The sequence below is a fragment of the Cricetulus griseus genome (genome assembly GCF_003668045.3).
Source record: "Cricetulus griseus strain 17A/GY chromosome 1 unlocalized genomic scaffold, alternate assembly CriGri-PICRH-1.0 chr1_1, whole genome shotgun sequence".
Taxonomy (NCBI): Eukaryota; Metazoa; Chordata; class Mammalia; order Rodentia; family Cricetidae; genus Cricetulus; species Cricetulus griseus.
In genome coordinates, this window is record NW_023276807.1 from 125,499,588 (window position 1) to 125,526,292 (window position 26,705).

General features: G+C 36.2%; 1 protein-coding gene across 6 annotated transcripts in view; it reads left to right on the forward strand.

Annotated features, from left to right (window-relative positions):
- Nucleotides 1–26,705, forward strand: part of LOC100769505 (protocadherin-7) — a 406,463-nt gene that overhangs the window by 37,909 nt on the left and 341,849 nt on the right. Inside the window, exon 2 of one of the 6 annotated variants that reach the window (XM_027386936.2) lies at nucleotides 24,137–24,213. The exons of the other annotated variants lie outside the window; for them this stretch is intronic. Coding sequence (XP_027242737.1) covers nucleotides 24,137–24,181 — 45 coding nt within the window. The 3' untranslated portion in view covers nucleotides 24,182–24,213. The remainder of the gene's footprint in view (nucleotides 1–24,136; nucleotides 24,214–26,705) is intronic. 6 annotated transcript variants of the gene reach the window in all.

Consider the following 26,705-nt stretch of genomic DNA (forward strand, 5'->3'; position numbering starts at 1 on the left):
TAACGTGACCTTTTCAAGAAAAAAATACATTTCATTTTGCACTGAATTTTCACAGCTGAAGCCATGGTGTATTTTTTTTCTTTTTCTTTTTTTAAAAATTTTAATTAGAAACCAGATTGTCTTACATGACAATCCCTGTTCCCACTCCCTCCCCTTCTGCCCTACCAAGACCCCCCCCAACTAAAACCCTACCTATCACATATCCTTTCTGCTCCCATGGTATACTTTCAATAAAGTCTGGGGAATGGTTGGAGTGGTTGGATAAATAAATCTAAGCAAAATTTCCTTCAGTACATAAGGCCGTGGTCGGTGCAGGGCTGTGGTGAAGTCACTAGGATACAACAAAGAACAGCACTGTTAAGAAAAACGAAAAGCAAGGAATTTTACTCATCACATACAGCTTGCATTTTAGTGGGAAGACTGATGAAGATAAGTAAAGTCTAAATATAGAGGGTGACACATATTATGAAAGGCATATAGAGACAAGGGATAGAAAGTGCCAAGCACAAACTGAAATAAATACATTTCAGAGAAGTCCCAGAGAGGAGGATGTCTGATGAAGACCTAAAGTGTGTAGGGTCCAGGAAAATTTGGACATAGCTCTTCAGGAAGAAAATTGAAAGCATGAGGGTAGAGATAGGCATGATGTATTGGAGGCATCTTCTTGAGCATCAACATAGAAGTCAGGAGGGAGACGTGACGAACAGGAGAATTACTACCAGACAGATAAAGACAAATTAGAAGAGACCTAAATTTTAGGTTGCTTTGGGACCCCTCCATTTGTGTGTGTGTGTGTGTGTGTGTGTGTGTGTGTGTGTGTGTGTGTGTGTGTGTGTGGTGGTCATGTGCTATGTTTAGTGTATCTGTGGGCATATGTGTGTGGTTGCATATACAAGGGTGTGGGAATGGATGCAGAGGCCCAAAGTAGATGTTATGAATTATCCTCCATCACTTTCCTACTGTGTTCATTGAATCTGTGTCTCTAAGCAATGGTTCTCAACCTGTGGGTTGAGACCCCTCTAAGGAGTCAAGTAACCCTTTCACAGGGATCTAATATTCTGCATATCAGATATTTACATTACAACTCATAACAGTAGCAAAATTGCCATTATGAAGTAGCAAGGAAAATAATTTTATCTGCTGGGTGTTACCACAACATGAAGAACTGTACTGAAGGTAACACTAGGAAGGTTGAGAACCACTGCTGCTCTAAGAGGTTTCTGTTTGGGTGGGGCTAGTTTTGCTCTAACTTGCTCTGAGAATCTCCTGTCTTCATCTTCAGCACCTGGAATTACAGGCAAGCACCCAAGACCACAGATTTATTTACATGACTTCTGGGCATCTTGAATCTGTTCCTTACATTTGTGCTGCAAGCTCTTTAGTTCCTGACCATCACCTAGTCCCCCCACTTGAGGTTTTATCCTAAGAATCTTCAGAAGACTACAGACAGGGAAACGCTTTACAGTAATTCATACAATTCTCCAAAGGTACCCCCTTTAAGGTGTTGCTGGTAAATTTGTGATATTGGCTTTGAAAAGAGTGTGAAAGGTTTACATCTCTATGGTTTATTTCACCCTACATATGTATGTGTAGCTAGCCAAAACAAAACACAGACACAAACCACAAATCCTGCAATCGCACTGCTGTTATGTGAGCACTGAAATGCAGATAGTAAAAGTTATCTGCTCTTTTAGGTAGACAGGAAGGAAAGAAGGAAAATAAAAAAAAAAAAAAACAAAGCTTGAGAGGGTATAGTATGGTTCTTGTATCCTGGAGCAACTGTGGGTGGCTCTGTGCTCTTATAAATAGAGGAATGAGCAAATGCTGTATGTGGAATTATTAGCCTAGTGCTTCGATTGGACATGTTAAGACATTCAGTGTGTCTTTCCATCTGCCTTCTTTAGGAAGGGTCTATGAAGCATTCAGATTATTGCTTCTATCTGTCCTGAAAACACATTGCAATGCCACTGTTAAATACTTTTCTGGTAAAGCAGTGATACTGGGTTTTCACAACTAGAAGCATTGACTTTTAGGATGTTTTGAAAGACAAAAGGGAGCTAATCAAACAGGCAGCTTCATGCCAATCTGGATTTTATAAAGAAACATAACATTCCTCATTTCCATGAAGAGAGAAAAGATGCAACTTGAATATTAACCTATTAGCGGTCAGACATTTTATCTTTTTATTAAAAGAAAACGTCAATTGTAGTTTTTCTCTAAGCTAATAGTTTTTTTGTGATATAAACAAATAAATATACTATAGAGTTCATATCCATATGTCTATAGATATGTAATCAATTTTGAAAGACTTTAGAATTGTATGATTTAGTTTAAGTGAAAAATTTTAGGAATGAATTAAGGAGTAAATACTAGATTGTTTAAGAAAACTATATATTGTATTCCACATACAGAGGTCTGTATCTTATGAGATGTATAACATATAGTGATATGGCTTTAAAGGCTAGACTTTTTTCCTTTTGATTGTTTTTTTTTTTAATTCTGCAATTTCTTAGTAATGAAACTTAGGTGGTGTTTTCAGTAGACTCTGACCACAAAACACCGACATCACCTCTCTGTATTGGAAAAGAGTGAGCGCAGTGCACCTGGGACACAAAATTGAAAAGATAACAAGACACTCTAAAAATTCAGTAAGGGTGACATTTGAACTTCAGCAAACATTTGCTTCTTAAAGTCAGCATTCTTACTGAGGGGACTTTTACAGGATTATAGATCTCATCTGACCAGTTATTTCCCAAGCAGTGTTTTTCTGTTGATGAAGGGGTGGAACATGGATGAGGAAGGAGAGGGAGTGGAGGAAAGGGGATAGTCTAAGCCTCCAAACACTCATCCACCCTGTCCCTACCTATCTGGGAAGTCATGCTGTCTTCCAGCCCAGCCTTCTTGAGCTGTGACTTTCCTTTTCTTCCAGGGCTTCCTCTTCCTCTCCAGTGATATTAGAAAGTGGTAGAAGTCGTCAGTGTCAGTAAGAATCCACTGTGTCTTTGTTGATTGGAGATCATTCATTTTACTGAGGACTTATCATTCTGACAGGAGAGGGACATTGTTGCAAATACTAATAGTCTTTTTTATTCATTTGTAGGAGAAATGTAGCCCAAGCATGCAGCTTTTCCAACTTTAGAGGTTTCACTCACATGGTTTTTGAATTTTCTATCTTTTGTAGCTGTACTGGTTTCGTCATATGATAGAATAAATTAATAGAAATCTTTTATGACACAGATGTGAAAGTGGGTAGATATGCTTGCTTCTTGTGACTTTGTGGTGACCAACATTAATGTATGAAATTTTCTTTATTCAAAACTGTAATTTACTCTGAATTAAATTACTTAAGTGTAACACTGAGCTATGAATTTGCCCAAAGGGTATATGGGGCTGATGTGCCCTTGTAGCCACGCACATGTGAGAACTACTTTGCAACCAAGGGATTTTGTCTGTGTACCTTGATACAGAACTAAGCTTTGTATCTTACACAGAGACATAACCAGTAGAACAGTGTCAATTGAGGTCATTAAAATGTGCCTTTCTCCCAGCCATCTTTGGAGTTCTGCTGGCAGCATACACATTAAGCAAGGCCCATATGCTTTGGTTCTATTTGAAAAGGAAGGCATCTGTAAATTCCCCTTAAGTCTGAGGTTGACCATGTGGTTTGGCACTTGACAAAGAAATTACCCTTTGTTTCATCGTCACCACTCTGGTGTGTGGCACCACATTCTCATTAGACACTACACAGCAATAACTTGATCTCTTAGGACTTTTAGGTAGTGGGTCCAGCTGAGACTGACTGCTTGGCAAAACTTAATAAATGAAGCCTGACAGAAACAGTTTTTAATTCTTTTTTCTAGAAAAGATTCACTCAGGGAGATTTAAGGAAGAGACATTGTGCTGTGCATAACTCATTGTGGGTAAGGCACCTGCTCATCTTGGATGCTGGGTCATGGTCATGGAAAAATACTTTAGAGTACCACTTATAATGAAAATATATATATATATAAAATTAGCATTTCTCTATTAGCCATGTTAACATAATAAGAAGAGGTGAAATTAATTTTAATATCATATATTACATTAACTGCAAATATACAGTGCATTATATCAATTCTTAATTAAATGCATTTAATATCAATTGATTATTGATAGCTCAGTGGTTTATAGCACTGGGTGCTTTCCAGAGGACCCTGGTTCAATTATCAACACCCACATGGTGGTTCGCTACCATTTGTAACTCCAGCAGGAAATCCAATGATCTCTTTGGTCTCTTCAGTACCAGGTATAGACATGGTGCAATACACACATGAAGACAAATGGCTATACACATGAAGAAAAATGAAAAAAAAAAAAGACTATAAATGAAACATCATATAGTCTCCCTTTAAAGCCTGATATATATTTATAATTACAGGATATTCTTTTAATTTGGCTTAATATCATTGCTAATGTACATTAATTATTTGGAGCAAGTGACAGCTGCGTTATGTATCACAGTTTAAGACAATTGTTTTCAAATCTAATAAATAAACTTGCAATGTGAGAATGACCAAATATGACCACCTAACTGTGTCTAAATAATTGCATGCTTAATACTGCATACCATCTCTGGCTGTCCTGGAATTCACTTCGGAAACCAGAGTAGCTTCTAATTTACAGAGATCTGTCTGCCTCTGCCTTCTGAGTGATGGGATTAAAGGTGTGTGCCCCAACAGTCCCACAAAATTTCAGATTAGTGATTATTTTTCTTCTGAAGCAATAAGAACATAACAATTATTATAAATGGCTGTTTACTGACTGTTACTGACTGTCTAAAATATATGGAAGATTTCATAATGGCTAATTTGGTGTAATATTCAACAAAACTATGTGGCCTAAAGACTTTGAGGACACAACTCTTCACTTGTTTAAAGAAGGTCACGTGTTGAAAGTTCTTTACTCTTATTTTCCTATGCCTCATGAGTTCCTGGTATGAATGTCTCCACTTATTCTATTTCTAACTTCTTTGACTAAGAAGTGACCTCCCTTTGCTTTTGATATTGCCAAATATTTGAAGATCAATGGTGGCTATTAAATTAAAATAGATTATTTACCCCTTGAGGATTTTCAAAGACCATTTTCTGTTTTTTTTTTCAAACAGAAAACTTTAGTCTTCTATAATTGCTGTTTTGTAATAGATCTTAAGATTAAAGCAGAAGTGTTCTTAAAATTTCCAGGTAGTTGTAAAACATACAATTATTAAAAGTACAAAATCAAGCAAATGTACTTTTTCTTTTAATGATAATAAGCAGAATCAACTTGCTGATTCTTATTTATCTATCATTAGAGTGACTGTATATAATTAGAATATTCCAAACTTGATTATATTATCTAATGAGAAAGGTGTTGATAAATGATGGGACAATGATTTAAATATATTACATCTGGTCTAAATTGTCTGCATTTATTTATTTTTTTTTTAGTATTTAGCTTGTGCTCACACACACTCCTCTCTCTCTCTCACTTTCTCTCTCTCTCTCTCTCTCTCTCTCTCTCTCTCTCTCTGTCTCTCTGTTTCCCTCTGTGTGTGTGTGTGTGTGTGTGTGTGTGTGTGTGTGTGTGTGTGTGTGTGTGTGTGTGTGTGTGTGTGCCTATGTGTGTGTGGGGGTTTGTGTGTGTGTACATGTGGACATCTGCGTGTTAGAGGGCAATATTCAGGAATAGGTTTTCTCTTCTACTGCCTGGGTTTCAGGGAAGGCACTCAAGTCACAAGTTTAGATGGCAGAGACCTTTATCTGCAGAGCCGTCTCGCCAGTACAAATAGTATTAATTTTAAGTCTTTATTTTCTAGTCCTGAGAGTATAGACATTAATCAATGAGGGTGGCTTCTTGGAAGCTTACCCATAGCAGAATTCAAACTGGAGTCACAGTACTTTACAGATAATTTCTCATAAATCTCTCCAAAGAATTGAAGGTAAACTCATTTGAATATGAAGAACTCTCTTTAGCTGCTTACATGAAATTGTCTACTGCTGTAGCAGGTAAACAGGAAAGCAGAGGGAGAAACTTGTAATGTGGAGGGCGCATTCATTACCAAGCCTGCAAGTTAGTGTTTTAGCAAGTCCCACTGAACCTCATGGGGATAGCTGTCTAGTCAATGTAGAAAATGTAATCCCTTGGGGCTCTGTTAGCCTGGGAGTTAAAGATCAGTTTTGTTTTTGATCTCTGTTATTTCTCAAATCCCTTTTCATTAATGATGAAATAGGGTCTCAATAACTTAAGACACCATTTGGAAAAAGAAACTGAAAGATTATACTGTTCACCTTGTAGTTGTTTGGTACCTAACCTCTTGTTGCTTTGCATCTGTATGCCCCCTTGCATTTGATACATTTGCAAATTTCAAACATTAGTTCCTCATGTAACATCTACTATGTTACATGAAATTTGACTGGGACAAATGGAAATAAAAAACATGTGGAGCAGGAAATTTCACACAATTCACTAACATCTAGGTTCACACATAGACACTGCTTTTTTATCATTTAACCCACTATTGTAATAAACAGTTTATGCATATTTAAAGCAGTTAGTATGAAAAACATGAGGTATGCGGAAGACAGCTGTATTCTATTTTCTGTAGTACGTAATAGTCAAAGATAGGAAAAACATATAGGTGTAAGAATCTTGATATTGAACCCTAAGTAAAAATCACTGGAGTCAGGAGACACTCATTTATAATTGTTTAATATTCAGCACTCATATTAATTATGCAACTTTGTTCATCTTGTGTTTCCAAATTCAGGTTATTGAGGAAGATATTTTAGGAAATATTCACTCAAATCATTAAATTTTTGCTTTATAAATATGTCAGGATGTAGAACAGCATTGTGGGTATCAATGATCCATCCTTACATATAATTTTAAGAAATGATTCCATATTTTAGTGGTATTAGTGTTTACAGCTTAGAATTCATCCTGTTTTATCTGCAATAGTACACAGTCAATTCTTGACAGCAATTTTTAAAAAGACATTTAAGTAAATGTTACTGCTAAATCTTCATATTACATTGAATGGAATGAAGTTTGTCAATGAAACTGCCTAGTTTTCATATACTAGCCTTGGGACTTACTGAATCCTTGCTGTTATATGAGAAGATCATGGAAGTAAAGTTCAAACTAATGCTATGATTGCTCAATGAATGTTTAGTCTTTTGCTTCACATGTGTAAACTATATAAGAAACATCTATTGCAAAAAGGATAGCTCTTGTAAGGGAAGGCAGGTTTTAGGATTTGGGGCACTTAGCATGTATCCTGGTACTTGCATTATATGTATGAAAGAAAGTAATGGCACTTGTCTGGCAGAACATCTCATTATCTACACCTTACTTCCGAAAACTACTTAGAATGATAAATGTTAAGGTCCCAGTATCAGAGAACCAGTTTGAATAATTCTTAATATCTTCATATGCAAATCCCACTTTTTCAAGTAAAATCAATGAAGGCCTGTTGATGAGAACTGCAACTGATGTCTTTATGTATAATGTTCCTAGACTTCTGTCCTTCCTATAATAGAGGCTCAAATTGTTCTCACAGAGATTTCTAAAATGCATGCCTTTTTTTTTGCCTTTGTTTCTTTAGGCTCTGGTACCTTTGTGTACCTTTAATCCCCCACACAAAATTGTTCTCTGACTGATTTTGTACATGAGTTTGAAGTTAGTACACACAGTGGAGATATATGGTACAGATTACCTGTGGTGCAAGGAACACATTTTTCCTTAACGTACATTGGCAATTGTGTTTTCAGCTTTTTAAATATGAGATTCTCAATGTAAGATTTAAGATGTCAAGAATAAATAAAAGTGTGCATGAGTTCCAAATACTTATTTGTGAGCCATATACAGTAAAACCTTTTTATCTTGTTTTCGAACAAGAGTGTGGTGGTTGCAGGTGGGCCACAGCACTGGGTGCTTTAATAGTTGAGAGAGATGAAGAAGGTACCAAAGGATTTGAAACAATAATGACTTTGGATATTAAGGCTGATTAATTAGACTTCCTCCCACACCCATTTGCTAGTGTTTTACTGGGAGGCTGTCTATTCTGCTTAGGCAATGTATCAGTCAAAGGGGTGGGCCAATTATCTAACCTGCATATTTATAATTGGGAGGGAGTAGGAAGGATCCAAATTGCCTTGAGACCCAAAAAGGAACCAAATGACGTGTGTTAGGAGTCACTGTTAGGCTTTGATAAGTCGTCACAGGAAGGAGTGGTTGGGGATATAGTCCCAGAGGAATCCTTCCTTTTACAAGTAAGAAAAGAGTCCCCCTTAATTGTAAAATAACACCGTGTTACAAGTAAGATAGCATTTTCAACTGTAAGAAATCGAAGCAAAACATTTCTATATTATTTGGAAATATGCATCCAAATTAAAGCCTTAATGAATATTTTTTGCTCTTTCCTAAATATTCATTTGCAAAACAAATTGGTCTGACAAGACTTGTGATGTGTGGTAAGGCAATGAGGTATGATTTAAAATTTTATGGTACCTCCATTAGTGTGGAGAAAGAAAACACAGGCTTCTAAATTCACTGAGGACTGTTGTCTTTATAAGTGTCATACTGTGATGTTGTTTGTAGAAATATGGTAATGTGTAAATAAACAGAGGACGTATGGCACATGTCACTAAAACAATGTCTGATTTAGGGGGGAAAAACAGGAAGAAAGTTTCTTCTCTATTGAAGAAACAGTTACTCATTTTCTCTTATTACTGCTCTCTTTTTGTCATGCTGATAACCAAATAAAGAGCCCCAAATCTGCTAGGGTCAAACACACTGCCACTGAACTACATCATAAGTCATATACAAATTTTGACCATGGCTCTAGATTTGTGAGACAAGTATGTATAAGCTGGGCGTTGGTGGCACACACCTTTAATCCCAGCACTAGGGAGGCAGAGGCAGGCGGAGCTCTGAGTTTGAGGCCAGCCTGGTCTCCAGAGCAAGTGCCAGAATAGGCTCCAAAGAGAGAAAAACAAAAAACAAAAAACAAACAAAAAAATGCGCTATGCTAAATAGCTAAATATTCAGTTAAGTTAAATGTAAAATATCTGCTGGGCCACTTTCATCTGTAAAGGATGGTCATTGCTTTCAACCTACACTTGACTCATTTTTGTAATCCCATATTACTGAGGTTTAAAATTAGTGTTGGGCTGTAAATGGTTTCCCCATTAGGAATCCCCATAGTAATAACATATGGCCACTGAAGCCTTTGAATCCCCTTTCCCCACCTGTTAAACTCAGCCTGGGTACACATTTAATGCTATGATATGAAGTCATGGCTGTTAACCAGAAACACAAACCCCATTTCTTGAGACTGTGGCCTTTGTTTAATACGGTGTCAGGTAAGAATTAGCAGTCAGCAGTCATCCACTTCAAACTATGATCTAATCGGAACTGGAGAGCTAAATCAGAACTCTGGTGATTAGCTCTTAGTTAGTAGCAAGCCCCAGGGAAAACTTCAGTGCCCAGGAAGTGATGCTAATGATTCATCCAGCCATAGCAGCAGGGACCAAGGCAGTGCAGAACGGAGCCTCGACCCCGTGGCTCTCAACCTTCCCAATGCTGCTACCGTTTAGCACAGTTCCTCATGTGGTGAATGCCAACCATAAAATTATTTTTTGCTGCTATTTCATAACTGTAATTACCTGTTTCCCGACAATCTTAGGCAATACCTGTGAAAGCATTCTTCGACCCTCGAGGGGTCATGACCCAGAGCTTGAGAACTACTGTTCTAATCAACCTAAGTTTTGCCAGCAATTGTCTGAGGTACATTTTTTTTTAAAACAAGGCAGAGGTAGGAAAAAAAAAACTGTGATGGCTTGTTCATAAAAAGTCAATCTCTGAGAAAAATAAAAGTCTTCCTTTCATTCTGGCTGGAAATCCTTAAAGTGCTGCCAACAGTGAGAAAACACTTTATCTCCTCCAAGGTCCTGAGTGGAAAGAGTTTTAGAATTTAAGCAAAACATTAAAATCAGACCGGAATAGTAATGGAGACTGGAGGGCCTTCCATGTAATTTAGAATACTGACCTGGAAGCTTGAGAAAACTAAACTTTTTCCTAAACCTTCTCCTCATTCTAAACCAAACATCCAGAGGAAAGTTAACGTAAGTGATCCTAAGTTAAAATGTTTGGAGCAGCAGGCAAAACCCTGATTCTGGTTACCTCTTCTGTACTTCATGAGTGGACTTTTCTCTTTTTAAAATGGTATCCACTTGACTTTTCCAAAGTCTCATTTCCTAGTCTTTGTACATTAATAATGTGACATTCAGCGCAGTATGACATTTAAAAAGATGGGTAGAGAGATAGCTCGGCAGCGAAGAACACTTGATGCTCTTACAGAGGACAGGAGTTAGCTTCCCAGCACCCACATCAGACATCTCATGACTATCCAATTCCTGCTCCCAAGAATCCGATGTCCTCTTCTGGTTTCTCAGGTCCTCTGCACTCAAATATGCATAGCCCCACACAGACACACAATGCACACATATAACTAAAAATTTAAAGTAAATTTTAAAACAGAAGAAGAAAGGCATATTTTAAATTGTATTTTTCACTCTAGTTTTGAATAGTATATTCTTTATCTATGTAAATCTGGGGCTGCCCATTACACCGGATGCATTACTAGGTACTTTATACAGCTGCAGCAATTCCAGCCCTTAATTAATTGTTGTGTAACAATTAGATTTGCAAAGTTCATTGGCTATTACAATGCTTACACTTGTATAGCCAATTTTCATTTGGTTGATACTGGCCGTGTCAGAATTTTGTAAAATGGGTGACATGTCAGCAAAAGAAAGCAGGTGAATGGATTCTGTGGTGACACATTTGATGTCAGCTTCCCTTTTCATTGGAAAACCAGGAGACGAAACAGAAAGACCTCTGATGGCTGGGGTCTGAGATATGCTCCCTGCAATACCATCACACTCTGCCAAGAAACCAGGCAGAGTAAATAGTGTAACTGAGTTTCAAACAGGAGATTTTAAAGAGAAATTTAAAGTAAAATTTGTTGAAGGCTGTTATTTTTCTCTTTACTTTATCAGTGAATTTACTTCAGAAGGTGCCAGTGTTTAGAAATATAATCTGTTTTACCCACAATTTCCTGTTCAATCTCTGCCATTCTGCTGCTTCCCATGTACTTTAAAATCTACTGACTAGCAATCTCTGTATTTCCATAAATGGGACAAAAATTGTGCGGCAACAACTGGGAATGAAGCAACATTGTGAACAAACAGAGTTGGCATAAAAATTTCCAGGTAGTGATGTGATAGTTTCAGGTAACTTTAGGAAGTGCACATTTTTTATTTTTTGAAGCAGCATCAATTTAATATTGATTTTCAATGATTGTGACTGAACTTACATATATTATTTAAAAGAATCGAATCTAGTGAGACATACAGATCAGGGTCAAATAAATGTTTGCATAGCCCTTCTTGGTAGAGAGTTTTGTTTTTTTTTTGTTTTTTTTTTTTCTCATGGTTTTCAAAATAGAAGTCTGGTTTGCCCCTTATTTTGAGTGGAGTTTTGAATCTTTTTGTATTTTTGAGAAACCACTTGCAGAGTTGCAGGCTGGGCACCGGGACTTCCTGCGCACAGCTAGCAGAGCCACATCTGCTTCCGGACTTGCTGACTTGGCTGCAGAGCAGGCCCCCTTAGGCCCTGCTGCCAGATCAGGTGTGGAGACACTGCAGAGCTGTCACTCCGCATGGTTTCCTGCAAGTCAGCTATCTCCTTCCCATCTGTGTTGATATTCTTTCATGGCTTTTTTTTCCCTCTGCTTGTCTGGCATGCACATATTTGTCTGATAAGTCTCAATTTGGCTCCAAGGCTTGCCTTCCCAGTTTTCAAGCAAAAGAGATTTTCTCCAAGCATCTTATCTGTCCTTTCATTGTGCTTGTCTTTATGACAGAATTCCTGACTTTGAGATATTTTATGATACCCACAATAAGTTAACATTATTTTATATGTTCCTTTTAGTGTTGAGGACCTCACTCCACTAAGATCCACCAAACTGCAAATTGTATTCACTTTAAAGTTTAAATAATAGAGTGGAATTACATATGGAGTGGATTTTTCAATTTTATAATGCTTTCTTAAGCTAAAAAGTCACCGTTCCTCCCCTTTTACCTTTCAGCAGGAATTTTAGATAGTTTTACTGCTGGCATTCCTAGGAGCTGCCTTGAAAAGTCAGGGCTACATTTCATAGGTTTTATTTTTAGTGCATAACAGGCTTTCCATAGCAAAAGCTTGATTATTTGTGCTTTCCACCATTAATTGGTGTTTTCAGCTATGTTCTTGATTATGCAGCTAAATTTTTGCCTGAAGTGTCCAATCCCGCAGGCTTGTTCTTGCAAAACACCCCTTGAGTTTATTAAGAGTGCTGTACTCACAATGGCCAATGGAGCAGGCTCAGTGGGTATCCTGAGTTGGAAAATGAAAGGGCGGATGATTCAAGTATACCATGCTCTGATTAGAGGGCCACAGGCAGCTTCCTTCTCTTGCAGATTATCATCATTCCATGTTCTGTTTTCAAACAAGTAATATCTGTTCTAAAAGCAGAATCCTACAGACCTTGGTAATACACAGAGTCCCAGTGACCCTGGCCTGAAATAATCCATCAGCTCTCCTTTCCTGTAGGGAATAAATCAGTATTGCCTTCATGCCTTTTGGCAGGCTTTCTTAGTTATGGGAATGTGGTTTGAAATGGTTTATGACTTCCTGCTTCTAAACAATAAGAGCTAGCGTGAGTGTCTTGGCCCTATTATGAGAGCATTTGTTATGGAAACTGTTTGGGGTGAAGTAACTGGAAAGACAAATATGACACTCAGGTGGGAATAGTGTGGTCCCTGAGAGTTCAAACATCTGTCTTTGTGGATTCATTCAGTCCAGTAATGCCCACTGAGTACTGCTTCTTAAAAATATATTTAAGGTACAGTAAGAAATTTGTAAGTTACAGTATAATTAATGTGAAAATCTGTGCTTCTGAAGATTATAAACTGGACACTGGTCAAACTTCCTAAAATAAAAACAGGGGAGTGAAATGCATTTCCCTCCTTGAAAAATTGGAAAATTAAACAAAACATGTCATTGAACAAATATAATATCTCAGTAAATGCAGCTAAAGTTTTACGGGGAAAGGAATTTTGAGGAGAAAATGTTCATATTTTCTCTGTCTTTATTACAAAACAAAGAAAAACAGGGTGCAATACTTCATGACTAGGATCGTAGTGGTCAAGGAGGCTGAAGCAGAAAGATGGATGTGAGTGTCAGGTACATAGTGTAACCCCGTCTCAGTAAATAATAATCATATAAGCAAATAAAATGAATAGAAGCACTATTATCTACAATATTATTAGTAAAGAGGTTATATAAGAGATAAGCTTAGTTATATCTATATCTAAGCTATTCTTTTCCTCATAACAAATATAAGTGAGTAAATGGCTTAGGCCTACACCAAGACATTTTAAAGTGTAAACTGCACCTTTCCAGGTTTGAGGAGGTCACAGGTAAAAACAAAAATTTGGCATTATTTACAATTGGTTTATTTAACAATTCTAAACAGAAAGTATGCATTATTTGGTCTATTTATTTTCAGTACATTGTAATAATCTCTTAAAGTTTTACACATAATCTTCACTTATTATCTTGAAAAAGGATCATAATTTTTCCCTAAGTACATAGAGTTGACTATATTTAAACCTTATGAGCTCTGAAAAATGGCTTTTGTTAAATTTGAGTTACGGAGAAAGCTCAGAGGTTTTTCTTCATCAGCAAAACAAAACAAGACCTTACACACATGCTTGCATCTGGGATGCCATCCAAAAGTGTTTAGCAGTTTGGCTGTAGCCACCTTTGGAAAACACATAATTTCCTTCTACTATCTGGACATCAGGAGGCCATCAGAGTGTCAGTGCTCCCAGCGAGAAAGGGTATAACAGTTGGTCAGTTCTATTTCTCTGGCATATGAAATTGCTGTTTTCTTCCTCAGACCCCTTGTTAGAGAACAAAAATGGAAAATCGTACACATAATAAATATGATTGTCCTGGGTTTTGCTTTACCAGAATATACTCAACTACAATTTTCAAAGTAAAAAATGTTATGACTATTCAAGATTAAAGTTAGTAGCACAATTTAAAACTGTTTACATACATGAGGAATTGTAAGTCAATAGGAAACTCTTACTTTTTAACTTGTTTATGCCTTTTTCTTTCATAAAGACATAAACTTTTTCATAAAATCATGGAGCTAGCAAAGCCACAGAAGCAAAGTGGAGCATGAGTGATCTTCCTTCCTTCTTTCCTTCCTTCCTTCCTTCCTTCCTTCCTTCCTTCCTTCCTTCCTTCCTTCCTTTCTTTCTTTTTTTAAGGCATTCATGAACTCAAATTTCATATAGCCAACTTGATAACATGCTTCAGTTTCTGGGACCAAGATGATTGCTTTTAGTTAGAAGTCTTGGAAGAAATGCATGGACTAAGTCTTTAGAAATGGATAAGAGCCGGGCAGTGGTGGAGCATGCCTTTAGTCCCAGCACTCGGGAGGCAGAGGCAGGCGGATCTCTGTGAGTTCTAGACCAGCCTGGTCTACAAGAGCTAGTTCCAGGACAGCCTCCAAAGCTACACAGGGAGACCCTGTCTCAAAAAAAAAAAAACAAAAACAGAAACAAAAAAAAAAAAGAGAAATGAATAGAAATCACCCCTCTTTCTGTTGCCTATTTTTGTACACAATACATTTATCTTAGACAGAAGATGATTTGCTTGTGTAAAAGTCTGTCTGGTGTTACACGTCATATAAGTACAAAAATTTTCCAGTGTTCTTTTAAGGTAGCAATTTTTAATGTTCTAAAGAATATGTAGCCATGCTTGGACTAAGAGTTGTCCCATAATTCCATCATCCAAGACTTGGAGGGAAGAGCCACAAGGCTGAAATATACCTGCACCAGTCCAGCTTTTTGATATGGCAGCAATTTTCTAGAAATGACAGGAAGAGAGACTACTAGAGACTACTAGACTACTAGATCAATAATGGATATGTTCTTACTGGATTCAGATATGGTGTCAATGTGTTTTAATTGCACCATCCCCTGTTGATAGCTGTTAGCAATGTGCTGTGAATAATTAAACGTTTTACATACATTACCTTATTAATGCTAATTATTTCCCAATGAAATAAGTAGTATGCTTCCCATGTGGTTTTGAAGAAATATTACCATACAAACTGAATATCATGTCTTCTTATTTTCGATTCAGTTATAGACGATAAATAGGTGACACTTAAAAACTGTCCTTATGCAGTGGCAAGATGTTTAGCAATTAAAGAAGTTTCCCATCAAAGTTAAGGACTTGGGTTCTATTTCTATAACACACATGGTAGAAGGAGAGAACCAACTCCCATGGGTTTTCCTCTGCTAGGCTCTGTGAACATACATACCATTTCCTACACACACTCACACACACACACACACACACACACACACACACACACACACACACACACACACACACACAGAGAGAGAGAGAGAGAGAGAGAGAGAGAGAGAGAGAGAGAGAGAAACAGAGAGAGAAACAGAGAGAGAAACAGAGAGAGACAGAGACAGAGAGACAGAGAAAGACAGAGACAGAGACACAGAGAGACAGAGACAGAGACAGAAAATTAAATGTAAAAACTGAAAAAATAACTTTCTGCAAGAAGTCAATAACATAAGAGAAAACAGTGTAAAAGTCAATACACCAACTGTAATACATTATTTAGTGTTTTAATAGCAGTAGCATTGAACCGTCTTGCCCCTCTTAGTCATATCTTTCTTTTTGTTGTTTTTGTTGCTAAACTCTCTGCTTTTCCCTTAGCAACTGCCTCACCTAGGAATGTGCTCAGCTGCAAATAATGGATTTGCCATAGTTAAATAGGGGAGGGAAGCTGCTTTTCCCTTATAGCACAAGACTAGATATCATAAGTCAGCAAGTTTTTGTGAAGAACCCTTGGACTACTCTCCTCCAGCCAACCATCCTTAGCCTTTTATTTTCCTTTTCATATTTCTAAGAATGTGGTTGTCTCTATTTTGTTTTTTTTTCAAGAAAAGAAAAATGGACAAAACAGAATGGAAAATCTTCCTTTGGATCCACTTGCTTTCTATTTTGGAAAGGGTTGCCTCTTTAAAGACTTTTCTATGAGTCTTATTGTAGAAACTCATGTCCTGTGGCTTGCCCATGATACAAGCTGGAAGGAAGCATTCATATTTTCTCTTTTAGTTTTGATGGCATAGGAAGGCAAGAGAAAGGATGGTTTATGTTCCCTGCCTTACAGTGATTGCAAGCAGTAACTCGGGTCTTCCACCCCATGCTGCCAAGGCCTCCCACATCTGTTAGCATCACTATAGTTTCTTCAGTCCTGTTTTTTGCTCAATTCAATGAGCAGTTTCTTTTAACTCCAGTAATAGGATTGCTTTCTATCTCTTTTTCTAACCTCTGGAGCTTCTTTCATTGATTTCTTTAGAATTTATGTCCCTTCAAGTTTCCAGGAGGGTGTATTCCTAAGAAGATACTTGAGAACCCCCTTCTTCTCATGTCCTTCCTTGTTTCTGTGGATAAGAATAAAGAGTCCTAGAAGTCTAAGTTACATAGCAAGTTAGTGATCTAAAATCACACTGTTACTCTCAACTATCAGCCTAGTTTCACAGTATTACTAAATGTTTTCACAATCATGTACAATGGAAATTTCAACACTGTGTAAAATCGTTGATATATAAAATCTTAATCACATAGCCATTTTCTCAAAATCAATCATTTAAATTTCAGAGAATGTTAGCAGTTGAGTAGCCGTAATGGGGACATCTTCCATTCATCCAGAGCAGCAGCTGTTTATTGTGTGCTTGCTGAGTATGTGGTACAATACAGAAGCCAGACAAAAGAGTAGCAAACAAGAAAGAAACTTTGCCCTCATACAGTTTATGTAGGATACATTGAACATATTCATTGCTTTTTCTACAGCCATCAGATATTTATTAAAAGGTTTATTCTTCACAGGGAACTGCCTTAGGCACACACAGTTTATGAGAAGAGGAAGGATAAGATTTTTGCTTTCACTGAGCAGTGATGTTAAAATTAACATTATGTCTTAGACATACATGCAGTGAGGAATTCAGTTAACATACTTCCATTGCTTATGACCTGATACAGGACAGGAAGTGAACACATGTGCATGTGTGTGTGTGTGCAGGCTCACTTAATTTGGGAACTACAGTAATTTATATGCAGTTTTAATTTGTAATGTATTCTTTTATGGATGGCTTGCAATATAGTTGGATTTTAGAATAAGTCTAGATGTAAGTATACATTTATTGGATTGATTTCTAACAACTTTGACTCCCTCCACCTTTATTCCTTTGCTTTAGGAATTTAACTTGAATGAAATCTTTTATTTGTCTAAGTCTATTTCTGTCTAGTAAGGAAGTTGAAATTGATCATGCCTTGACTTTGTGGGCCAGCAGAGAACCATGACATTCCAGGGTATTGATTTTGTGGTGTTAAAGGGTGACAGATCCAGTGTTAAAGTGCCAGAAGAGAATTGGGTTTCAGATTGTACACCATAAGCAGTCTTGGCTTTTGCTGAGGCATGACTAGCTTTTTAAAGTAAAGGATGAAATTTCAATACTTATGTAGTTTCTACTGCATATACCTACAAATATTAATTTCAGCCAAAATTGTGTAATCACTTTTGGAAAATAAGAAGTTGCATGTGCAGTGCATATCTTATTTATCTACATGTATTCAGCTTGGAGCGCGCGCGCGTGTGTGTGTGTGTGTGTGTGTGTGTGTGTGTGTGTGTGTGTGTATACTGAAAGTACATTTTATGTTGAAAATGCTGAGTAATACTTTCATCCAACATGGCCAATCCTTCCCAAAGCACATTTATTACTATACATGGACATTGCTTGGTAATGATAAGTCTTGTTAGTTCTCACAACATTCATCTTTACATATATCATTTTGAGGTTACCTTTCCAAATTTGGGTACCATAGGATATGAATATAGGATATCCTACAGTTCAGAAAGGCCAGAAGCCTATGAATGTATTGCTTGGTGATGTTTTTGTTATTGTGATTGTTGCCTTCTGGGTCATAAAATATTGACAATTTACATTACCATGGCTACTGTAATCTTGAACAGAAGGAAAATTATCACGGTCATCTTTCATTGTTCTATTTTCCCACCAGGATTTGTTTTTATAAATGCAATGACCTTTAGTGAATACATTGAACATAACATTTTGATTATATGATAATTGCTTAGAAACTCTACTGAGCTAAGTCCAAGAGTATCTTTCAAACTAATCAGAAGTACATGTGATTCATGGGCTTTAGCCAATCCATCATAGTCATCTTTCAACTTTTTTTCCACATGCTCATCCAAGTTCCCGTTCTTGCCTTCCATTTTGACCTGGAAAGAAGAATAGAATGTATTTTATAATCTATGTTTGTTCTGTTTTCTAACAACATAAGTATTTTGGTTAAGCAGATTTGCTAGGAAATGACAACTTTGAAAAATTGGACATAGGAGCTACTGGAAGCATTTCAGTACTAAGCAATCTAAATAGTGCAGAAGGAAAAATGAAATATCACTATGTTTTAAAGATGACAGTTTTGTCAAAGATCCTCTTTCACTCCTTGGCTTAAAACAAATGGAGTAAATCAAGAATGTATCTGTTCAAATGCGCATACATCCTGACCAAAAAGCTCTTCTTCCTAGGTACATCTGTTCAGATGCACGGAAGACTGTCATCGTCTTGGTTTGCTTTTTGTTTTGGTGAATTTTGAGGTCTTTTTCATAAGAATAGAGTATCCTTCAGAGGAGAGGAAAACACATTATACTTACAGATATATGTATTATATATTTACATATATAATATATGTGTGTGTACATGTATTTCTTAATATTCAGAAATATAAATATAATTGTGATATGAAGCATGTATGTGTGTGTCCACACACTCTGTGTGTGTGTGTGTGTGTGTGTGTGTGTGTGTGTGTGTGTGTGTGTGTGTGTATAAAGGGATGGGAGATGAAGACAGATGGAGGGATGGAGAGGAAGGAAAGAGTGAGAGATGCATTCTTGTAATAGATTAAAGCGTGAAGATGGTAAGTTTGGAGCTAGCTTGAGGAACATAATGAGATCATGTGTAAAACAGTACAAAAAAAATAAAAACAATAATATAAACCTTAAACAGCCTAACTTTAGATGTCAAATTGTTCACGGATATATTAAAATATGGATCTTTAAAAAATGTTTTTAGAGTTGGAAGGCCATAGCAAGTGTGACAATATCAGCCTTTAAGCAAAAATTCATCAGCAACTGGAGAGAGTACAGAGATTAGAGGAGACTTCCTGGGCTTAAAATTCCACTGCTGCCATGCTTTGGGTCTGTTATTTGGCCAAGTTATTTTCTCAGGCCTGAGTCCTTTCTTTGTTCCATGTGATTGTGATAGTATCTGTTTCCTACTGACCTTCTGCATCTGCCTGAGAAGCTGTAAACAGCCAGCAGAATGTTAGTTATTATCACTAACTGAAAAACTCCGTACATGTGAGGAGGCCAAGAATGGCAGCAGAAACTTCATGAATTAATTCAGAGCAGTAAATAAATGTTCAAAAATTTCCAGGGTTTCTGTAAAACACTGTTTCTTTCAGGAAACAAATAAATGAGTGTTGGCCAATGTCATTATTGTTTTAACAGAAGAATCATTGTGATTATAATTGAATATGGAATATACATGCTCTGCAGCTTATTTTAGAGATTCTACTAGAAGGGAATCTCTGGGAAATTCTGTCTCCAGATTCCACAGACAATGAATGGGCTTACTTAAAGTTCATAGGCTATCCCCAGACATTCTTGTTTCTGTTAAAGAGAGGTGTCCTGCAAATGCTTATATGTTTTAATTATCCAACAGTGGCTATATTCTATGTATTAACTTTCTGAAATGGCTTTCATTTACTTCTTTGTTCACTTGTGGGCATAATTTCCCCCTTATTAAAAAGGTACCCAATAGTATAACTTTATCTACATTTTAACTTAACATGTTCCATGAAAAAGATTGATTTGTCATGGTATACACTAAAAGCATCCTCATATGTGATTTACGTATACATTTTCCCTCACTTTAGAGCCCTTCAGCTTTTCCTATTAATAGGATTGTCATTTTTATATATGTATGGATTCTTAGTACAGTTTGGCTTTGAGCCATAATGTTATCTATCCCTTTTAACTCTTTGGAAACATTGACTTTTCTTCACTGCATTAGTGGAGACTCAATTTTGTTTCAAGTCCTAGATGACAAAGGTCATTTCATTAGGCCCCTCAATTGCCTTACTTCCCTGCAGTCTTCAAGTATCTTATACTAAGTATCATAAAAAGAATGTTCTGCCTCCATTAACAAAAAGTGAGCAGGGAAGAAAAAGCCAATTATTTGCAGCACATAAAATCCTTATGATAATTTGGTAGACTTTAATTAAACTAATACATCACAGTGCACTTATAAAGACAAAGGAGAAAAGAAGGGGAGCACGAAATGCTTTTTTTTTTCCTGTTGAGACACACCATATTGCTTTGTGATTAAGTGCTCTAAGCATTGTGACCTATTTTAAAATCTAAGATTTGCAGTCCTTTTCATACAATATTAAACATATTAAAAATTCGATGCAATATTGATTAGAACCATGCCCTCCACCAAAGCTTGAAATGAAACTATATTAAAGCTTGGCTTAAAACTAATTTGTATTAATTTCATGTGATTTTTAAAGTCTTCAAAATAAAAACTCTAAAGTGCCATCCAACATAGACATTTTTTTAATCACATAGAAAACTGTTTTGCTATTATACATTTATTTTATGCTTTGCATTGAAGTCTTTTGGATAAGACCACTAGCGTTATTAACATAAAGTCTACAGTAAATTCGAAGAATTCCTTACTTCACAACTAGGGTTATTGGGATTAGAGACATTTGGTTTTTATTTAAACAATTGCATTCTGAAACCTTCAGCTTCTCTGAGATGTAATTTTATAATTTAAGTGGAGATAAACACTGACCTGGGGGTGAGGGTTGGGACTAAGGATGATTAAGGGTCCTTTGTGTGTCTGTGAGTTTGTATTGTATCTGTGTATGATGTGTTGTCATTCCCAAAAGTGCAGAGGCAAAGTTCAGAGTGCCCCACTCTAACACTTTTTATCACATTCCTTTAAAGCAGGGTTTCACATTGAACCTGGAGGTCGTGGTGGCCAACAGTGATTCTCTTGCCTCCCCTCCTGATATACCACCAAGCTGGACTGTAAACACCAGCACAGGCATGCCAGCTTTGCACATACATTTGGGGACTCAAACTCTGGTCCTCATACCTGGACGGAAAGCACCCTTATCCACTAAGGCAACTTCCAAACCCTGAAGACATTTAATTTTACTCTGAAATCTTCAGTGCTTTATTGAGTTAGCTTTAACACCCCTCTGGATTTCAATAATTGTCACTGGTAAAATGTGTCATGTAGCAAAGGAGGAATGCAGACAGCATCTTCATCTTTGAAATTCCATTTCTTCTTTATATTACTTATTAATAGAGTATATAGCTCCATATACTAAAAGTGCTGTTTAAATACATGCACTTCAACCTTCAAATCAACTACTTGGCAAGGTATTTATTTAAAAATCTGGTAATTTCTGATTGTAAAAAAAGCATAGATTTTTGGGACTGGTAAGCCACAAACCACACTAAAATAGAATCATATCCAGTCTTTACCCATGAAGCAGACTGTGTAAACAGTGTGCCAAATTTCATGTTTGAGCATACATTTTCTGTGAGCTCAAGGCTGACTGGTTAGATTTGGTTTCAAGCTATAGTTGTGGCCTGCTGTGTTTCCTTTTGTTTGCTTGTTATTGGGTCAGGTTGGTGGTTGTCTAGGGCTCCCCAAGCATCTCACCATTTTCCAGACATGTGCAGCTTCAGTGGCATTTGAGGACAGCAGAGCTTCCTCTTGCCGTCTTCTTTTGAGCACCTCTTCTGTTTTTTTTTGTTTTTGTTTTTCTTTGTTTTTTTTTTTTTTTTTTTTTTTTTTTTTGGTTATTGCTGCCTTAGCATGAAAAGACCAGCTATCACTGCTATCACTGCTGCTATGTCCAAGGGTAGTCAATGCCATGATCTGAAGAGGATAATGATGGTAGTTTAAGGTTGCATCCTTTTACTTTTCACTGTGAGCTTTAAGGACAAAAATACATTCTTATCCTCTTTCAGTTCAGTGCAGATGAAACTGTAAAGCTGTGATCTCTTCTATCATTTTTTAGTTATATGATGCATAGCAGTATTGAGATTCATCTTTATCACTCCAGGACTCATAAATACTTTGGTTTGAAATAGTTATTAACAATTAAAATTTACAAAATGAACTAAACAAGAAATAATTTAATATGTATAATAAAACAGAAAAGAAACCTGCAACTGTATCATTACCTTAGCTTTTTAACACATAGGTTAGTTGCATGTTTTATCTCTGGAGTTCTTGACATGTTGTCTACATATGAGAGACAACAAGAGGATAGAGTTTTGTTTCTCCTATCACAGTGTGTGCTATTAACTGTAGGGATATTTAAGCTAAGGAATGGAAACTAGGGAGTTGCTCAAGACACACTTAAGAGGAAATCTCCAATGTACATAGAGATTTCTCATCGCCTCTGACTTCATTTCTTATATTCTTTACCAATTGCTTTTCTCCAAGGCAATTCTTTCTCTGTCTTTGGGCTTATATGTGAGCTTATATGTGTAAGGTAAATCAACAAATCCCTTTCCCACTACTCTGACCAGTCCTCCTCTAATTGTTTGTGTTCTCAGAATCTCACCTATTTGGTTTCATCTTTGTCACTCCTCAGTTGCTAAGATATTCATACTTATGTTTCTGTGGCTTTCTTTAAAAGAAGAAAGGAAGGAAGGAAGAAATTAAAGAGAGAAATGAAGGAAGGAAGGAAGGAAGGAAGAAAGAAAGAAAGAAAGAAAGAAAGAAAGAAAGAAAGAAAGAAAAAAAAAAGAAGTTCCCTCTGAACCAGGCTGGTCTCTTGGGTTGATATCTACTTCTTTCTACATTTCTTATTAGACTGGACTTTATAACCATAGGCATTGTTGCTGATCCTAAGATTCTATGATTCTAATAGGAAGTCAAGTCAATCAATATTGATTGCCTGGTTCCCCAGCCCAAGGAATTCTTTTTATTAGACTTCAAGTCATTCACACCGTGAAAGCAAGAGCAAGCTGTTACAGGTGTGAAATGGGTATATCTTACTTTGGCATTTCATTTCTTGGCTGATTCAGTGGCTAAGAGTTAAAAGACTTCTGTTCTTTAGTAAAGCAGAAACAATATTGAAAAATGTGACTGTATGCATACCTTACACATGTAAATGAGCTAATATAATAATGATTAGTAAGATAAATGCATAAGCTTCTAGCAGTCATCATGACATGCTCATTTATAATGGTTTAGGAAATACATAATTCTCATTTTTTAAATCATGCCCCATATGGGGGCAGTTACCATTCTAATACAGTTGTGCATTTTTTAAATGTCATAATTAAACAGTAATTCATGTGCAAGCAGTGTAATGAAAAATGGGTTTGACTAGGAATTCCAAGTCTCAGTTGGAGGTCTCTGAGTTTATTCACTTATCTGAATATAATTTTACATGAGGAGATTCCTGTGTGTGGGCTTCACTTTCTTCAATGTGAAGTGATCATGTTCAGATTGCAGCTTCGCAAGGAAGGCCTTTGCAAGGTTAAATGATATTTTAATAAAACCTCTTGTGAAGAAAAAAGTCTTTCCTCATATTTTGGGAAGTTCCTAAGAAGTACATTTGATATATACTTTACATGATAAAGGTCTTTTATAAGGAAATATATCTAAGAAACAGGGAGACATATTTATGGTTAGATTTTACAGGAAATGGAGAACCATTGCAAAGCGTGTTGGGACAGGGTGTGCAAAGCAACGGTTATGCAAAGATAGGAACATAGCATGGGCTGTTTGTGTAGATTCATGTGTGGCCATGTGTGGTCAGAGATAAAGAAGTTCTTTTCCTCCAGGTATACATGCATTTCAACTCCACAAGCTTTTCATGTGATAACTGATGATCTGTTTCTGGGAGAAAAGTTAAACGAAGGTGAGAAGCCATCTCCTTCTGTTTGCTAAACTGTCAGTGTGCCTTGTCCTGGGGTCTTAGATGCTAGCTGTGTCTGCTCTACATGGATGTCACAGTCATTAATAATCATAACTGTTTACAGTTCTTGTAAATTGTCTATATAGATCATAAGGAAAGATAAAATTTACCATTCAGGATTACCTTTTTATAGTCGTTCAGCTATCTAAATCATATGTTTACTATATTTCTTGATTACTAAATGGCGTTTAGTATTCAAGAATATAATATACTTCCAGTGTTCAGGAGCTGTGCTTCTTCTTTGTTATAAATGAAAGTGACTTCCTTATTGGGCAGTCACATTCTCAAATATTCATAACAACTCTAATTTCCAGATTGTAAAAATTAGTATGAGCATGTTCTCTGTGTTATGGATTACAGTCTGCTTTTTATGAGATACCTCTCACTTGTTCCTCGATTTGAACGTCACTCAAGGAAAAATAATGCATATTCATAGGGTTATTTTACATATTGCCAATTATATGCAAACACATTCAACAGACACGTGCACTTAATCTTCTCCAATTACATAGGTGCATGATTAGAATTGAAGCATACCTAATGAAAATAAGTAGAAAAATACATACATATTCTTTCACAGAATATATATTTTACTTTTTTTGGTTTTTGGAGTTTTTAAAGAATATAGGTTAAAGCAGGTCTGCTCCTATGTGGGAGAGTTCTGTATTTTCTTATACCTAGAGCTGAGTCCTCTCGCTATTCTCTGAGTTCTACAATTTCCCTCTCTTAGAACTTGTCACTATTGATGGACAGGGAATACAAGAAAAGGGGGAGGGTCATTTTTGAGTCTCAACTACTTTCTAATAATTTTATAAAATACATTCTTGGATGAATTAATTGGTCTTTTAGTTAGGGGATGAAAGGTTTCAGTTGTGATAGCCTCATGGAAGGGGTCTAGAATGACTTGACTTCAGTGTGTGTGTGTGTGTGTGTGTGTGTGTGTGTGTGTGTGTGTGTTTGTGTGTGTGTGTATGTGTTTGTATCACTAGTTGCCTGAGTGATAGAGATGAATGGAGGAGTGAAGTTGAAAGTTGAAGACACAGACCATGTCTCTACAACTTTCCCCAAATTGGACCTGACTGAAAGATTAGTCGGATCTGATTTACTGAAGCCTATCTCCTTAGCAGTGATGATCTGAAAATTACTTCCAGGGCCATTTTAATTAGCTGGTTCAAATCGAAGCAAACACATCTCTGTAACACACGTTTCTAATCTGACCCTTACCAACATAGTTTTCAGTACTGTGATTCCTAAATGGTTCTCTGTGAGTTCAATGAATGATTTGAAATATGCAAATTTGTTTTGAAACAACTTTTAATGGTGAAATGAGAACCTATCTCTCCTAATTCTAGTGACAGGTGGATATTAGTATACATTTGTATTTTTCTACGCACCACAACCTAAAACCACAAACAACTCTCAACAATTAGTTAAATTGTGAAATAGCTCTGAGTAACATTTTAATAAGGGAATTTCATTATTTTGCATGACAGAATGGCACATATACTGTATAAATGTGTTATAATCCTGGGTATGATTTTCAGTTGAAATTATAAGTCAGCTTTGAAAATAAAACATTAAACATTTTGACTGTTTTGATTTTTATTTTTTAAATGTTTCATTTATACATTCATTTATTAAAAGCTTTTCAGAAAATGTTGTGTAGATTATACCTCTAAAGAAAAATAAATGACTTTCACATGGAAAAGATAAAAAGAAGATAAATGATATTTTTTTATAGACTAAACTAAATACAAAAATTGGAGACAATGACATGCTAGCAAAGTATGTCTCATTTGTTGCCATTCAGAAGAGCTGTGTTCTAAGACCAAAAGTCATATGACAAATGATGTAAAGCAAGGATGTCCACAAAATTTTAAAATTTCAAAATTGTATTTATGATATCATGAAATAACAGATAATTTGATTTACTTAGTTATCAGTTCTCAAATATATATTCATTCATTAACACAATTTATTACCAGCCAATCATATGCAGATTCAGGGAAAGTATAGGTGAAGTGAACCTGATGTTCACTCTCAGGGATGACAATGTAGCCTTGACTATGATAGAAAAATTAAATGAATAACCATAAAACAGTTAAATGTGTTGTAAGTGCTATGTATACATGTCATATATGTAGAAGACACAGAAACAGAACATGGAAAGTTTTTCATGCTTTATAGTTATGTGATGGATACAAGTGGATTTGCAAATAGAACACATGAATTAAATGTGCACAGATCTGAATACTGTGATATATGATAAAGTATGTCTGATGTAATTTTATGATTCAGATCATATTTACTTGTAACGTGATTAAGCAACTGATCAAAACATATTAAAATTTATTAACTTTTAGAGTTGCTAAGAAAAAAATATTTCTTGGAGCAGATAATATTTAACAAGCAATTATGACATTTCTAAACGCTGC